Source organism: Schistocerca nitens, chromosome 3, assembly GCF_023898315.1.
Source record: "Schistocerca nitens isolate TAMUIC-IGC-003100 chromosome 3, iqSchNite1.1, whole genome shotgun sequence".
Classification (NCBI taxonomy): domain Eukaryota; kingdom Metazoa; phylum Arthropoda; class Insecta; order Orthoptera; family Acrididae; genus Schistocerca; species Schistocerca nitens.
In genome coordinates, this window is record NC_064616.1 from 633,661,459 (window position 1) to 633,678,151 (window position 16,693).

At 40.3% G+C, this 16,693-nt stretch overlaps 1 protein-coding gene across 2 annotated transcripts in view; it reads right to left on the reverse strand.

The window, feature by feature from the left end:
* Positions 1 to 16,693, reverse strand: part of LOC126248583 (mitogen-activated protein kinase kinase kinase 1-like) — a 182,594-nt gene that overhangs the window by 93,120 nt on the left and 72,781 nt on the right. For both annotated transcript variants that reach the window (XM_049949690.1, XM_049949691.1), the window contains exon 9: positions 8,628 to 8,729. In XM_049949690.1, the coding sequence (XP_049805647.1) occupies positions 8,628 to 8,729 (102 nt within the window). The remainder of the gene's footprint in view (positions 1 to 8,627; positions 8,730 to 16,693) is intronic.

Consider the following 16,693-nt stretch of genomic DNA (forward strand, 5'->3'; position numbering starts at 1 on the left):
GTTCGATACAGTTCCCCAAAGTCGTTTGATGAACAAATGGACTATCAGACCAATTGTGAATTGTGTGATTGGATTGAAGAGTTCCTAGACAACAGAACACAGCATGTCATTCTCAATGGAGAGAAGTCTTCTGAAGTAAGAGTGATTTCAGGTGTGAGGCAGGGGAGTGTCGTAGGACCGTTGCTATTCACAATATATATAAATGACCTTGTGGATAACATCTGAAGGTCACTGAGGCTTTTTGCAAATGATGCTGTAATATATTGAGAGATTGTAACAATGGAAAATTGTACTGAAATGCAGGAGGATCTGCAACGAATTGACGCATGAGGCAGGGAATGGCAATTGAATCTCAGTGTAGACAAGTGTAATGTGCTGCGAATACATAGAAAGAAAGATCCTTTATCATTTAGCTACAATATAGCAGGAAGCAGTTAATTCCATAAATTATCCGGGAGTAGGCATTAGGAGTGATTTAAAATGGAATGACACGCCTTCACCAAGGAGTCAAGCAGTATATTGCTCCCTCTTACGTACATCTCGCGAAGAGACCACGAGGATAAAATCAGAGAGATTAGAGTCCACACAGAGGCATACCGACAATCTTTCTTTCCACGAACAATACGAGACTGGAATAGAAGGGAGAACTGATAGAGGTACTCAAGGTACCCTCCGCCACACACCGTCAGGTGGCTTGCGGAGTATGGATGTAGATGTAGATGTAGATAATGATTCCAAAGAAGAACAAAGCAGCTACAGGTGAAGGCCACAGAACTTTGAACATTTTAAGTCACACTTTGAAAATATTAACAAGAATAATACAGACACATTAAGAATAAAATTGATGCCAATCTAACTGAGGACCAATTTGGCTTCAGTGAAGGCAGGGGCACAAGAGAAGCTATCCTCTGCCATTGCTGTATAACTGAAGAAATCTTTAGGGTCAACAGAAATATAGAAATATATACACAGCTTTCATTAACGCTGTCAACTGGAACCAACTAATGGATATGCCAAAAATTGATTAGACTAGACTATAGAGACAGCAGAATACTTACAGAGCTGTACAAATAACAAACAGCAACAGTAAAGATAAAAAAATACCAAAAATAAGGTAGAATTCTAGAAAATGTTAGACAAGGATGCATTCAGTCTACACCCCTATTCAACATCTACATAGAACACGCAATAAATGAGTGCAAAAAATACTGTACAGCTATCAGAATAAAAAGAGAAAGAAAACAAATGTTTAGGTTTACAGATGACATAGCTGTTACAGTTCCAGATGATAGAAATCTCCACAGAACCGTAGAAGTTATAAATGCACTACTAATGGATGGGTACAAATTGGAACTCAAGAACACAGAAATACTTGTGTTCTCAAAAGAATTAGTAGAAATAAACATTGAAATTAAAGGGGAAAAAATAAAACAAACAAGAACTCTGTCTGTGGTAGTAATGGGTGGATTTGCTCAAGGAGAGCATTACCCCAGATGGTGACCAATCCATCGTTGTCAAAAACCTCAGTGAGCCAATGGATTCTGGGAACCTCACACCAACATGTGACAGATTGCAAAGTAAATAACTCAGTCCTCAAAATTTGAAAATTGAAACACCTTACATATACCCTGTTCAAACAGAAAATCATTATAACAGTGCTACATGAGACGAGAGACATAGATGAAGCAGCATTTGAATCAGAAGGATTTCATATTCTGAAGGAAAAACCTGGAAAGAGAGCACTGAAGAATGTACCTCAACTCAGTGCAGACTTTATAATCAGTAAAAAAAATCCTGGGAAACATCACGAACTTCAGCTCCAAAAACAGTAGGCTCCCCACACTTACCTTTAGAGGAGTAAATAACATACACACTATGGTCAATGTACATGCTCCCACCAATCAGATTAACAGAAGAGATCCGCAGAAAGTAGAAAAATTGTGAGAAGACCTGGGGGAGGCACTATCCAAGATTCCAACCATTACGTTATTCTACTTCTTGGAGACTTCAACACTCAACTTGGCAAAGAAAGAAAATTCAGGATCATCATTGGGTACCATCCAGCTCACAACAGCACTAACCAGAAAGGCAAATAACTAGTAGAAATTTGTAAGAGTTTTGATCTCATAACGAAATCAACAGAATTATACATCTTCCAAGAAACTCTCGACTAGGAGAGTTCCAGATGTAGCAATATTGATATATGCAGAGAAGGAAATTCGAAATTTCAAAGTCCTCAAGGGTGCAAACTTAAGATTCAGACCACTTTCTTTCCAAAATTAAGGTCAAAATTTACCAAGAGCCCATCAAACTAAAAACATTAGCCATATTGTGAAGTTTCATACAAAGACACTTAGAACTAGCAAAGACTTTAAGATGAGGTTGAATCAGAAGTATCATCAAGGATGAGAACAGTTGAAAGATGCTCTCATTGACAATACGAAGCAAACAGTTCACCTGGAAAACAGGAAAAAACACGAGTGATGGTCGGCAGAAGGAGATAAGGCAGTCAAAGAGTGCTGGAAAGCATGGGTTGATTGCTGCTCTCACAAAATGGCAGAAAATCTAAAGAACTTCAGCAAGTAAGGAAAAACACTCCAAAAATTATTTATATCTATATAGATACACTGCAAGCCACCGTACGGTGCATGGTGGAGGGTACCCATACCACTACTAGTCATTATCAGCAATGTCAAGAGAAAATATGAGAAAGAAAACTTAACTCAAACACAAGAGCGCTTCCGAAACAATGATACATGAGTCTTCTATAGAACATTCAAGACCAATGAAAGTGGATACAATACCCCAAACCTTAGCTTTAAGAAGAAAGAAGGAAATGCACTGTATGGAGATATGAGGAACAGTCAGATCTTGGCCAAGTATTTTGAAGAGCTCCTTAAAAGTGAAGCACTATCTGAGACAAATCCTGAGTCAGAAATACCAACTGTAACAGAGGATAAGAGCATCATACATACCTTGAAGAATAATAACGCTCCTGGGGGAGATGGGATCATTGCAGAACTCTTGAAGTATGCAAATGAGAATATGAAGATTGAACTGACACATATTATAAGCAAAATTAGGGAAGAAGAGCAGCTTCCAGAAGGGTGGATGTCGGCACTAATACATCCTATACATAAAAAAGGAGATACATCGGAACTGGGAGCTATAAAGGAATAGTGTTAATACCAGTGGTCTTACAGTATTCTTGAAAGCATTGCAGCAAAGTGTGTGTGTGTGTGTGTGTGTGTGTGTGTGTGTGTGTGTGTGTGTGTGAGGGGAGGGGGGGGGGGGGGGGGGACTCAATTCCCAAGCTAATGAATACCGAGGAGGTTTCAGAAAGAGAGATCATATGCAGGACAAATTTTGAATCTGAAACTGGTATCTGCATATCAAAACCAGGGAAGCACAAATTTCATGCTTACATTTGCAGTACACAGATGAACACTGTTCAAATTTTAGAGGAGATGAGTTTGAATAGAAAATCCAGTGAACTGACTGAACAGATGTTAAGCAGCACAATGCCCAAGGTCAAGTTCAGAGGAAAGCTTTGAGAGGAGAGACAGCCTTTCCCTTTTGCTCTTTAACTGTGGACTTAACAAGGTGATTATGGAAGACTCACAAGAAATGAAAGGATTGGGTGAAACATGACAGGTGCAAGAAGACAAGGAATATGGGTAGACTGTCAAGCATTTACAGATGATATTGTGATATTAGGAATCATTAGAAGAGGTCATTAACCAAACCACACAACTACAGAGACAAGCGACTAGAGCAGGTCTACATATCTCTATCAAGAAGGTACAGCACATGACAAACATCAAGACTGTTCCTAGATAGATGACAATAGAAGGACGGAAAATTCAGAAGGTAGAGAGATTTAAATATCTGGGAGAATGGATAGAAACTGGGCCAACAGAAAAGGAAGCAATGGGAGCATGAATAAACAAAATGAATTTAGCATAGAAACTAAATATGAACATCTACAAGAAGCAGAATATTTTTATTAATGCAAAACTGAGACATTACCACACAATGATCTGCCCTGAAGCCAGAAACTCTCAACCTAGTAAGAAAAGAGGTACCTAAAAAGACTAGAATTGGTGGAACGAAAGAGTCTCAGGAGGATATTGGGACCTCGAGGAACAGAAAATGTTCAGTTAAGAAGAAGAGTGAACCAATAACTGTATACCAAGACAGAAATAGTCTTGGATATCATCAGAAAATGAAGGAGTGTCTTCTTCAAACACATCCTTAAACTGGATGGTGGTGGTGGTGGTTAGTGTTTAACGTCCCGTCGACAACGAGGTCATTAGAGACGGAGCGCAAGCTCGGGTTAGGGAAGGGTTGGGAAGGAAATCGGCCGTGCCCTTTCAAAGGAACCATCCCGGCATTTGCCTGGAAGGATTTAGGGAAATCACGGAAAACCTAAATCAGGATGGCTGGAGACGGGATTGAACCGTCGTCCTCCCGAATGCGAGTCCAGTGTGCTAACCACTGCGCCACCTCGCTCGGTCTTAAACTGGACCAGGAGAGGTTAACATAGCAAATAATACAGTTTCTCTCTGTATGTCCATCTTTTCAGAGATGGCTGCAGGACTTGGCTGTTCGCTACAGGATGTCAAATTAAACACCTATCAGCCATCTAATTTTCAAACTTGTATTATATGGTTACCAGTTTCAGCAGTTTACTATGCCATCTTCAGGCCCTGTGTACAGACAACAATGGTACCAGTATGAAACAGATAATAAAAAAATGGGGGTGATGCAAGTCTTATATACATAACATATACATATACATAACGATACCAACCAGTATAGGAAATTACACAAAGTTACAGATGAATTAAGGAATAAAATAAGAGAACAGTTGCACACTGTATTAACTTAAACTAGTGAGCAAAGTATATACGTCATATAATTGTGAAAAAGAAACCTACCTAAACGGAGGTCAATACTTCATGTTATGCACAGATAATAATGTTGTAATGCTAATGCAATGCCCGTGAAACAACTGGAGTAAAGCAATGTAGTCATATATTGATGAGTAGACTGGACATAAAATATTTGATTACATGCTGTCATATATTAGTAAAACACATACCACTTACTGGAGGTCAACCCCATAAATATTTGTATCGCCATGTTCCATATACTACTAATAACTAATAAAAGGAGAATATGTAATAAGTCTGCTGGTAAGCAGGCATATGGCTAGGCGATATACCAAAACATATGCTACAAAGTAAGCCTAAAGAAGAGTAATTCATTACAATCGGAACAACCAAAGGTGTGCATCTCTAAAAGAAAAAAGATAGTTTGTCCTACAACAGAAAAACCACTGGAATGCCAAAACCTCTCAGACAAACAGAACCTAAACGATGTCAAAGTTAGCGTAAGGAGTGCTATGCGTGAAGCGTTCAGTGAATTCGAAAGTAAAATTCTATGTACCGACTTGACAGAAAATCCTAGGAAGTTCTGGTCTTAGGTTAAATCAGTAAGTGGCTTGAAACAGCATATCCAGACACCCCGGGATGATGATAGCATTGAAACAGAGGATGACACGCGTAAAGCTGAAATACTAAGCACCTTTTTCCAAAGCTGTTTCACAGAGGAAGACTGCACTGCAGTTCCTTCTCTAAATCCTCGCACAAACGAAAAAATGGCTGACATCGAAATAAGTGTCCAAGGAATAGAAAAGCAACTGGAATCACTCAACGGAGGAAAGTCCACTGGACCTGACGGGATACCAATTCGTTTCTACACAGAGTACGCGAAAGAACTTGCTCCCCTTCTGACAGCCGTGTACCGCAAGTCTCTAGAGGAACGGAAGGTTCCAAATGATTGGAAAAGACCACAGGTAGTCCCAGTCTTCAAGAAGGGTCGTCGAGCAGATGCGCAAAACTATAGACCTATATCTCTGACGTCGATCTGTTGTAGAATTTTAGAACATGTTTTTTGCTCGAGTATCATGTCATTTTTGGAAACCCAGAATCTACTCTGTAGGAATCAACATGGATTCCGGAAACAGCGATCGTGTGAGACCCAACTCGCTTTATTTGTTCATGAGACCCAGAAAATATTAGATACAGGCTCCCAGGTAGATGCTATTTTCCTTGACTTCCGGAAGGCGTTCGATACAGTTCTGCACTGTCACCTGATAAACAAAGTAAGAGCCTACGGAATATCAGACCAGCTGTGTGGCTGGATTGAAGAGTTTTTAGCAAACAGAACACAGCATGTTGTTATCAATGGAGAGATATCTACAGATGTTAAAGTAACCTCTGGCGTGCCACAGGGGAGTGTTATGGGACCATTGCTTTTCACAATATATATAAATGACCTAGTAGATAGTGTCGGAAGTTCCATGCGGCTTTTCGCGGATGATGCTGTAGTATACAGAGAAGTTGCAGCATTAGAAAATTGTAGCGAAATGCAGGAAGATCTGCAGCAGATAGGCACTTGGTGCAGGGAGTGGCAACTGACCCTTAACATAGACAGATGTAATGTATTGTGAATACATAGAAAGAGGGATCCTTTATTGTATGATTATATGATAGCAGAACAAACACTGGTAGCAGTTACTTCTGTAAAATATCTGGGAGTATGCATGCGGAACGATTTGAAGTGGAATGATCATATAAAATTAATTGTTGGTAAGGCGGGTACCAGGTTGAGATTCATTGGGAGAGTCCTTAGAAATTGTAGTCCATCAACAAAGGAGGTGGCTTACAAAACACTCGTTCGACCTATACTTGAGTATTGCTCAATAGTGTGGGATCCGTACCAGATCGGGTTGACGGAGGAGATAGAGAAGATCCAAAGAAGAGCGGCGTGTTTCATCACAGGGTTATTTGGTAACCGTGATAGCGTTACGGAGATGTTTAGCAAACTCAAGTGGCAGACTCTGCAAGAGAGGCACTCTGCATCGCGGTGTAGCTTGCTCGCCAGGTTTCGAGAGGGTGCGTTTCTGGATGAGGTATCGAATATATTGCTTCCCCCTACATATACCTCCCGAGGAGATCACGAATGTTAAATTAGAGAGATTCGAGTGCGCACGGAGGCTTTCAGACAGTCATTCTTCCCGCGAACCATACGCGACTGGAACAGAAAAGGGAGGTAATGACAGTGGCACGTAAAGTGCCCTCCGCCACACACCGTTGGGTGGCTTGCGAAGTATAAATTTAGATGTAGAAATGTATGTGCCAGAGTATACCATACAATGAGTAATATGTAAGTTAGTACCTTTGTTATTACATGGTTAATTGAGAATGTGGATATCAAGGAATATACCAGAACCCTGTGTCAGGTATCATCAAGGCAGTAGAGGTTCAGGTGTGCAATTTGAATAAACACCCATGTCAACTAATAAAACTAGTAGTCACGTGAGAACGAGGACACATTATGTAACATGAAAACAATATAAAGAGGGAAGAACTCACAACACTAATGCCATAACTGCAACCAACATAGTGTAGCAACCATTGTTGTTACATGTCAAAAAATGAAGGTAAGCAAGTAAGTAGGTTAAGGCAACATCACCTAGGACTTGTGAAAAAACTAGGACGTTGCCTTCAAGTACTACACCATCTTGCTTGTACTGACATTGCACATTTAAGAAAATGTACTGCAACTCTAACAAATAAGTGGGAATATTTTGTTTGAACATAAACACATACAATATACTCTGACATATTATGAACACTGGTACAATGCTCTTACACTATCTGACCAAATTATAGTAATTGTCCCATCAATTTATACCTGAATTGTGACCTTTTGTACTTGAGCCACTTTTCTTTCCTTAAATTTATTGTTGGTTTTTAGGTACCATCCATTATATGTGTGACCCTGAGGTTGGGTATTGATTGTAATTATACTGTCAGAAACTGGGAAACATTCATAGTGTGTGTGACAATAAGCTTTGACATCCTGCACTGAAGCTACCCATCTGGCATAGATTGAGTGTCAACTGACAGACACCAGTATTTCCTTCCAGGTGACAGTCATGGTTACAAAAGTTCTCAATTTTGTCACCAAAAGTTAAATTGTTTACAACAGCGCCAAATCAGAGCCCTCCACAAGAGTAACCAATCCATCTACTGAGGCTTAATTAGTTACTATCACCCTGCCACATGATTTCACATTGGTGGGATGACAGACATAATCTATTTCAAATTGTCATTATTTGCTAAACAATACTTACAACATGTAGCAATGTCTGCAACATTTCCTACAATGTTGCAGCACTAATTTGCATCTATGGTAAGCTATTAAATCTCTCAGTGTTCATGCCATCTGATATGAAATGTTATACCATGTTTTTCACAAATCAATAAGAAGAGCTATGGAATAAAATTTCTGATCCACCATGGTCTACTAAATTTTCAATATATCACCTAACTATTAATTCCATGACAGTTATACCATACATGACTATTAGCTGACAACTTCCATGACACAGAGATTACAACAAATGACAGCTGATTTTTAAATACAAAATAACTGGATGAAATGTTCTTCGTAGGTAAAAGATGATCACAGAAAAATACAGAAAAGTTAGCTGTGTTACCATTTTAAGAATTACTAGTAAATAACTATATAACAGATGGGTTGTGATGTCTAACCAGTGATGGAAGGCTGGGAGACAGCTGGTGCACAAAGCTCTGTCGCCAGCTCGCAGGTGGAGTTCGGCAGCGCTTAGGTTGTACTGCTACATGGCCTGGTGCCTGAAACAGCAGATTATATGCTGAATTTAGATTAAAAGAATGAAAGTATTTTCTGTCAGAAAATCAGCCCTCTTTATCAAAAAACACTTCACTTAACTGAAAGCACTTTCATACAAAAATAACTTTTCATCATCAAACACACAGAAACAAAGCATACCTTAATTAACCTAAAGCAATTTTGACACAGTAAGAACCTACAGAGGTTGCAGGACAACAAGTATTGCTTCAGCGTATGGCATACATTCGGGGTTATATTTATTAAACATGGTTGTATACATTCCTCACAACTGAAAAGTTAAACACAGACATTTATTGTAAGATTTCAAGGCCACCATCACACCTAATGGCAGTAACTAAACTTATGGCAATGGACATTGTTACACTACAAACACTATGACCACATGTTACAAACTGATACTCCAGTGTATCCGTGCCTGTAGGACAATGTGATGTAAATTTCATGCTTATGCAAACTTGTTTTTCATAGATAGAAATGCTACTCCCACAGATGAAAAATGGTTTGAGAACATGATGGCTATTGGGTGTGTTTAACCCTTTCACTGCTACAGATGTGCTCTTAGCACTCTGTGCAAAGGTAGCTATTTTTACAGCTGTACTGCTTGCAATTTAACGATCACAAACTCATGAGATGAAACTTATTTAATAACTCATTTCTAGTAAATCAAACTATGAATCTAAGCTAATATACTGCAAAGAATTCCCACTAAGCACTAAGTATTGAAATACATGAAAACGTCCAAACAACGTTATCACTAAACTAATAATTCTGCTGGTAAGCAGGCATGTGGCTAGCATATCTTGGATGTGATGAGAAGACATGTACTTTCATACCACCTTTATACAGCAGTCCTCATGAACTGACACAGCATGCATTTCAGGCATGGGTAGAAATTCTTAAGATGACATTCGAAGGCTGCTTCCACACCACAGCCTATATAAGAGTATATTCAACAACTCTTAACTGATGCTGATGATGGATGTCACTTCCAAATGGAATGAAAGTTCTCCATTCAATAAAGAACTGAATTTCTTTTCATTATCCATCATACTTATTGTGCTGCATCAAATTAAGTAAAACATTACACAAAATTTTAGAGAGTTTGCAGAGTTAAAAACACATTGTGTAAACTTTGTATACAGTTGAATTTAGCTGATACACTGCAGCGAATGAAATGTACATAAGATATCATGATTTTATTTAAAATTGACAGCCGAAGGATATCTCATTTTTTTCTCGTGTTACCGGGTTTTATACCCAAAGGATGGTTACGTGCGATGACACCTTTCACATCCTTACACATCGAAAATCATGTGGTCATAACAACTGCCATATCTCACAAACAATTTAAAACATCCAAATGAGGTTTTTGAAAAAGATAGTATGCAATGAGGCACATATGTTGAATGATAAATATTCGAAATTATTTATTCACCGACATATAGAAGCATCTCATCTGCACCAGTTAAAGGTCAGCCAGTAGCTCGACTCACATCCAGACATCAATAGCACTGTAGGAAAATTCAAGCGACACATGTATACACATACCCAACACCTACAGAACAGCATAGCAGGATATGTATACATGCCCGCAGCAGCAAAAGGGTTAATGTTACTGGAACTTTTCAGATGGAGATCACTACACAACGTGACCAGTGGATGTGCACATGTGACTTATCACCATCTTTTGGATTTTGAAGGAAGTCTAGCCATTAGTACAATGGGCATGAGAGCATCATATTGACAGATTTAGCAGACAGTTGGCTCTAGTGAAATGATTTCAAGATGAGTAGTGATGAGATGGACTCAGAATAAAAGTATCGCAAGAAGAGTGAGCACCGGTCCTTCCAGAAGGACTCCACCACATGAAGATCATAGGATTGTTCAACTGGCTCTGATGTATACATGGATGACAACAGCAAAAATCAAGCCAATGGTTACAGACAGTGTCACCAAGAACCATTTGGAACAGATTACTAGAAGATGGCTTGTGATTTCACATTGCCATGTGTCATTTACCACTGATATTATAGAACAGAGACTTGCATTGTGTAGAACCGGAGTCAACTGGGACACCGAGCGGCATTTTGTGGTGTTCAGCAATGAGTCTCATTTTGTCCGTGACAATCAGATCAACACTGATCTATGCGCAAACAGAGAGCAGCAGCAGCAATTCTCAAAATCCATACCCCTCTAACTCCTGGGAACATTACATGGAGAGCTATTGCAAATGAAAACAGGAATTATTTGATAATTGCAGAAGGGAGGTTGAACATTCAACAAATAGCCCTTCTGTTACACCTTTCATGACCAGCTTACCAAATGGCATATTCCAGCAGGATAATACAGGACCCCTCACTGCAGATCACATTACACACTCCTTGAGGAATGGACGGATCCTTGACTGGCCGGCTCAGTCTCTCAATTTGCCACCCACAAAAGCATACATTGGATGTGATGGGAATACATGTACTTTCGTACCACTTTTATACAGCAGTCCTCATGAACTGACACAGCACGCATTTCGCGCATGGCTAGAAATTCTTAAGATGACATTCAAAGGCTGCTTCCACACCACAACCTATATAAGAGTATATTCAACAACTCTAACTGATGCTGATAATGGATATCACTTCCAAATGGAATGAAAGTTCAATTATTTAATACCCACTATGCGATGAATGTCTCCACAAAGTTGGATAAGTATCAGACTGGTCCTTAATAGTGTGACACTTTTGATTTTCGGCACTGCACAATATGCACAGTTTCTGGTACTAGAGAACTGGTCGCACTGAGTAGTTCTTACTACAAAAACTGGAAGTTCTCCAAACTTAAATTCAGTTAATGGAGGCTGTGCTCACCTATATCAGATATATTTTTGAAATAAAAATATATTTATAAAACTGCTTCTGCACAGACATGAGTTATTAAGTATCTTTCAGTAGGGTATATCTGTTTTAGTATTTTTATCCATCAATTCTATTTAAACTGTAATTCGTGAGAAACGTGGTCAACACAGTAGAAGCACTGTGATTTCTCACTGTAAAAATAGTATAGCATGAAATGCTAGGGTGTCATCATTCTGAGTGTTAAACAGAACACACATGATACCCAAGAAATCAGTACTAGTTGCAAAATACTAAATGACCCATTCATTCAGTCTAAGTAGCTAACAAAATAGAGCCTTCGCCCTCATCTGAATTAAAATGTGGTAAAATTGTTGAATGAAATTAAAATTACTAACTCCTAAACTGCATTCACTGGAATTAACACAAGTAATCTAAAAAAATAAATTAATTTAAAAAAAAAAGAACTCTCAGGATGTAAATAATATAAAATAATCACAGTGACCACAAAATGTAAACTGTGTTGTTTGGACTGGATAATGTCAAATTACGTACAGTATTTATACTCTGAAGTAACATATGTTCAACACTGGCACCTCTAAACAGAGAAAAATGTAGGAAATATCTATCTGTACTTAAAAAAAATAACTTGTTGCTACAGCGACTGGAATCTGACAAGACCAGGAACAACTCGAGAACCAGTAGAAACAGGCTGACAAGCTGATGGTGACACAGTGAGTCATCTGAGAGTAAACAGATGGATAACAACAAAGAACAGGCCTACTGTCCGAGGACCTATCAGCAAATCGCCCGAGAGTAAACAGATGGACAACAACAAAAAACAGCACACAACATGTTTCTCTGTTTAAGAGGGTTAATCTCCCATTTTTGTAAGTGTCTAACACAACAGTTGCTCACTGAACAGCCAGCTACGCAGCTCTTTAACACATCTGCATATACTGGTGACACGTCAGGAGGGTGGCAAGCTGCATGTCTACGATTGCCTGCTTTTATAGTTCACTTCTTCAGTTGGTCTAGCTAGAATGGGTAGGATGTGTGTATGGTGTATGCAGACGCAGGAGGAGCTGGCCTCAGTTCGTGAACAGCTGAACATGCTGTTGGCAGTTACCTTCAGGCCGCTGCCTTGGGGTGTACTGGTGGCAGAGAATCTAGTGTGTTGCATGGGACAAGTCAGGCATCACTGATTTTGCCCATGGCTCTCGTTCCAAGGCACCTCCTAGTGCACACAATGTGGTGGATCCGTCCTCATAGCAGGTTGAGTGGTGGGTGGTATCCGTTCGCATCGCTCGAGGCGGAAGGCCAATGTGGACACTTGTTGCCTGGCCTCACCCATTCATCCTGTGAGTGGAGTGAACAGGTGGCCACTCCCTCAGCAGGGTCTGCGCAGGCACACGGGGAGGGGTTTACTGGTTACTGTGAGCTCTAATGTTAGTCGCGTTATGGAGCCCCTTAGGCAGATAGCGTTCACGGCTGGAAAGAAGGCCAATGTTCACTTGGAATGTGTGCCAGGGGACCTCAACCGAGATGTGGAGGTGGTGTTGCCAGTGGCTATCGAGCGTGCAGGGTGCAGTTGTCTGCAAGTTGTGGCTCACGTCGGCACCAACGACGCCTGTCGAATGGGTTTGAGACCATTCTCAGTTCATAGAGGCAGTGGTAGAGGTGGTGAAGACTGCTGGCCTCGCCTACGGGGTGCAAGCAGAGCTTGCAATTTGCAGCATTGTTCCCAGAGTTGATTGGGGCCCTTTGGTTTAGAGCCGACTGGAGGGTCTAAACCAAAGGCTTTGTCGACTCTGTGATGGTCTTGGCTGCAGATTTCTGGACCTGCGTTACCGTGTGGAGATTTGTAGGACTCCCCTTGACAGGTCAGGGGTGCACTACACAACACAGTAGCAGAGTACTCAGGTAGCAGAGCTCTTGTGGAGTGCACATGAGGGATTTTTTGGCTGGGTGCTATTTCGAGATGCTCTGATGAACACTCGCCAGTTGATTCACAGCAAGGGAAATTAAATGGCGTTCAGAATAAAAACACTCTGACTGTCACAATGTTATCAGTAAACTGTCAAAGTATTCATAAGAAAGTTCCTGAATTTACTGCCTTTCAGGAAAGTTCTTGTGCTCAAATTATCCTTGGGACTGAGAGCTGGCTGAAACCTGAAGTGCAAAGCTCTGAGATATTTAGCAAGTTGTGGAATGTACATCGGATTAGAGGAAACAGGAAGGGGAGTTTTCGTTGCAGGTGACAAAAATACTGTCTCTATTGAGGTCGAAGTTGAGTATGACAGTGAAGTCATCTGGTCACATATAACAGATGTAAGTGAAAGTATGTAAACTGCTGGGTGTTTTTACTGGCCAGCCAATACCACTGTGGCAGTTCTAGAGTCATTCAAAGAAAGTCTACGGTCAATAGCAAGTAAATACTCAGATAATGCAATAAACCCATCGAATAAAGCTGCCGAGTATGTACTGGGATGTCTATGGATTCATTGCGGGAAGTACAGCCAGATAGCCATGTGAAATTCTTTCCAACATGTTTTCTGAAAATTGTCTTCAGCAACTAACTCGGCAGCCCAAATGCAATGGAAATATCTCAGACCTTGCAGCTACAAATAGGCCAGACCTTACCAACAATGGCAGTATAGAAATGGGGATTAGCGATTATGATGTCATTATAGCAACTATGATCACAAAAGTTAATAAATCAGTCGAGAAGGCTAAGGAGAGTGTTTCTGCTAGATAGAGGAGATAAGCAGTTATTAACGTCTTACTTAGACAGTGAATTGCCGTTATTTAGTACCAGTAGGATGGATGTAGAGGAAATACGGTCACAGTTTTAGCACATTTTAAACCATGGTCTGGACAGTTACATGCCTAGTAGGTGGATAAATGATAGAAAAGACCCACCAAGGTTTAATAATGAAATTCGTAAGATGCTAAGGAGGCAGGAGCTGTTGCACTTTAGGTTCAAAAGACGACACACAAACGACAGCAAAATCGTTCACGCAGGAGAACCGTACAAACATACCGTCATTTGACCATTAGACAGACTTCTGAAAGGACAACACAGAAATAAGCATGCCTGGCATAGAGAAGCAACTTAAATATTTGAAAACAAATAAATCACCCGGTCCAGATGGAAACCCAGTTCGATTTTACAAAGAGTCCTCTACAGCATTGGTCCCTTACCCAGCTTGCATTTATCATGAATCTCCTGCCCAGCACAAAGTCCAAAGTCACTGGAAAAAAGCTCAAGTGACACCAATATACAAGAAAGGTAAAAAGGATGGACCTGCGAAATTACAAACCAATATCCCTAACTTCTGTTTGCTGCAGAATCTTTGAACACATTCTCAGTTCGAATATAATGAACTTTCTTGAGGCTAAGCAGCTTATGTCCACGAATCAGCATGGCTTTATTAAGCATTGCTTGTGCGAAACTCAGCTTGCCCTTTTCTCACCCGATATACTGAAAACTATGAATGAAGGGCAACAGGCAGATTCCATATTTCTAGATTTCCGGAAAGCATTTGACATGGTGTCCCATTGCAGGCTGTTAATGAAGGTACGAGCATATGGACTAAGTTCACAGGTATGTGAATGGCTCAAAGATTTCTTAAATAATAGAACCCAGTATGTTGTCATCGACGGCGTGTTCATCAGAGACAAGGTTATCATCAAGAGTGCCCAGAGAAGTGTGACAGGACTGCTGTTGTTCTCTATATACATAAATGATTTGGCAGACAGGGTGAGCAGCAGTCGATGGTTGTTTGCAGATGATGCCATAGTGTATGGTAAGGTGTTGAAGTTGAGTGACTGTAGGAAGATACAAGACGACTTAGACAAAATTTCCAATTGGTGTAATAAATGGCAGCTAGCCCTAAATGTGGAAAAATGCAGGTCAATGCGGATGAGTAGGAAGAACAAACCTGTAATGTTTGGATACAGTATTATTAGTGTCTTACTTGACAAGTTAAGTCGTTTAAATATCTGGGCATAATGTTGCAAAATGATATGATGTGGAATGAGCATGTGAAAACTGTGGTGGGGAAGGCAAATGGTTGTCTTTGGTTTATTGGGAGAATTTTAGGAAAAGGTGGTTCACCCGCAGAGGAGACTGCATATAGGATGGTGTGCAACCTATTTTGAACACTGTTAGAGTGTTTGGGATCTACATCTACATCTACATCCATACTCCGCAAGCCACCTGACGATGTGTGGCGGAGGGTACTTTGAGTACCTCTATCGGTTCTCCCTTCTATTCCAGTCCGTATTGTTTGTGGAAAAAAAGATTGCCGGTATGCCTCTGTGTGGGCTATAATCTCTGGGATTTTATCTTCATGGTCTCTTCGCGAGATGTACATAGGAGGGAGCAACATACTGCTTGACTCCTCGGTGAAGGTATGTTCTCGAAACTTCAACAAAGGCCCGTACCGAGCTACTGAGCGTCTCTCCTGCAGAGTCTTCCACTGGAGTTTATCTATCATCTCCATAACGCTTTCGTGATTACTAAATGATCCTGTAACGAAGTGCGCAACTTTATATGATCATTCCATTTTAAATCACTCCTAATGCCTACTCCCAGATAATTTATGGAATTAGTTGCTTCCAGTTGCTGACCTGCTATATTGTAGCTAAATGATAAGGGATAGTTCTTTCTATATATTCACAGCACATTACACTTGTCTACACTGAAATTCAATTGCCATTCCCTGCACCATGTGTCAATTCGTTGCAGATCCTCCTGCATTTCAGTACAATTTTCAATTGTTACAACCTCTCGATATACCACAGCATCATCCGCAATAAGCCTCAGTGAACTTCCAATGTTATCCACAAGGTCATTTATGTATATTGTGAATAGCAACGGTCCTACGACACTCCCCTGCGGCACACCTGAAATCACTCTTACTTCGGAAGACTTCTCTCCACTCAGAATGACATGCTGCGTTCTGTTATCTAGGAACTCTTCAATCCAATCACACAATTGGTCTGATAGTCCATATGCTCTTACATTGTTCATTAAACGACTGAGGGGAACTGTATCAAACGCCTTGCGGAAGTCAAGAAACACGGCATCTACC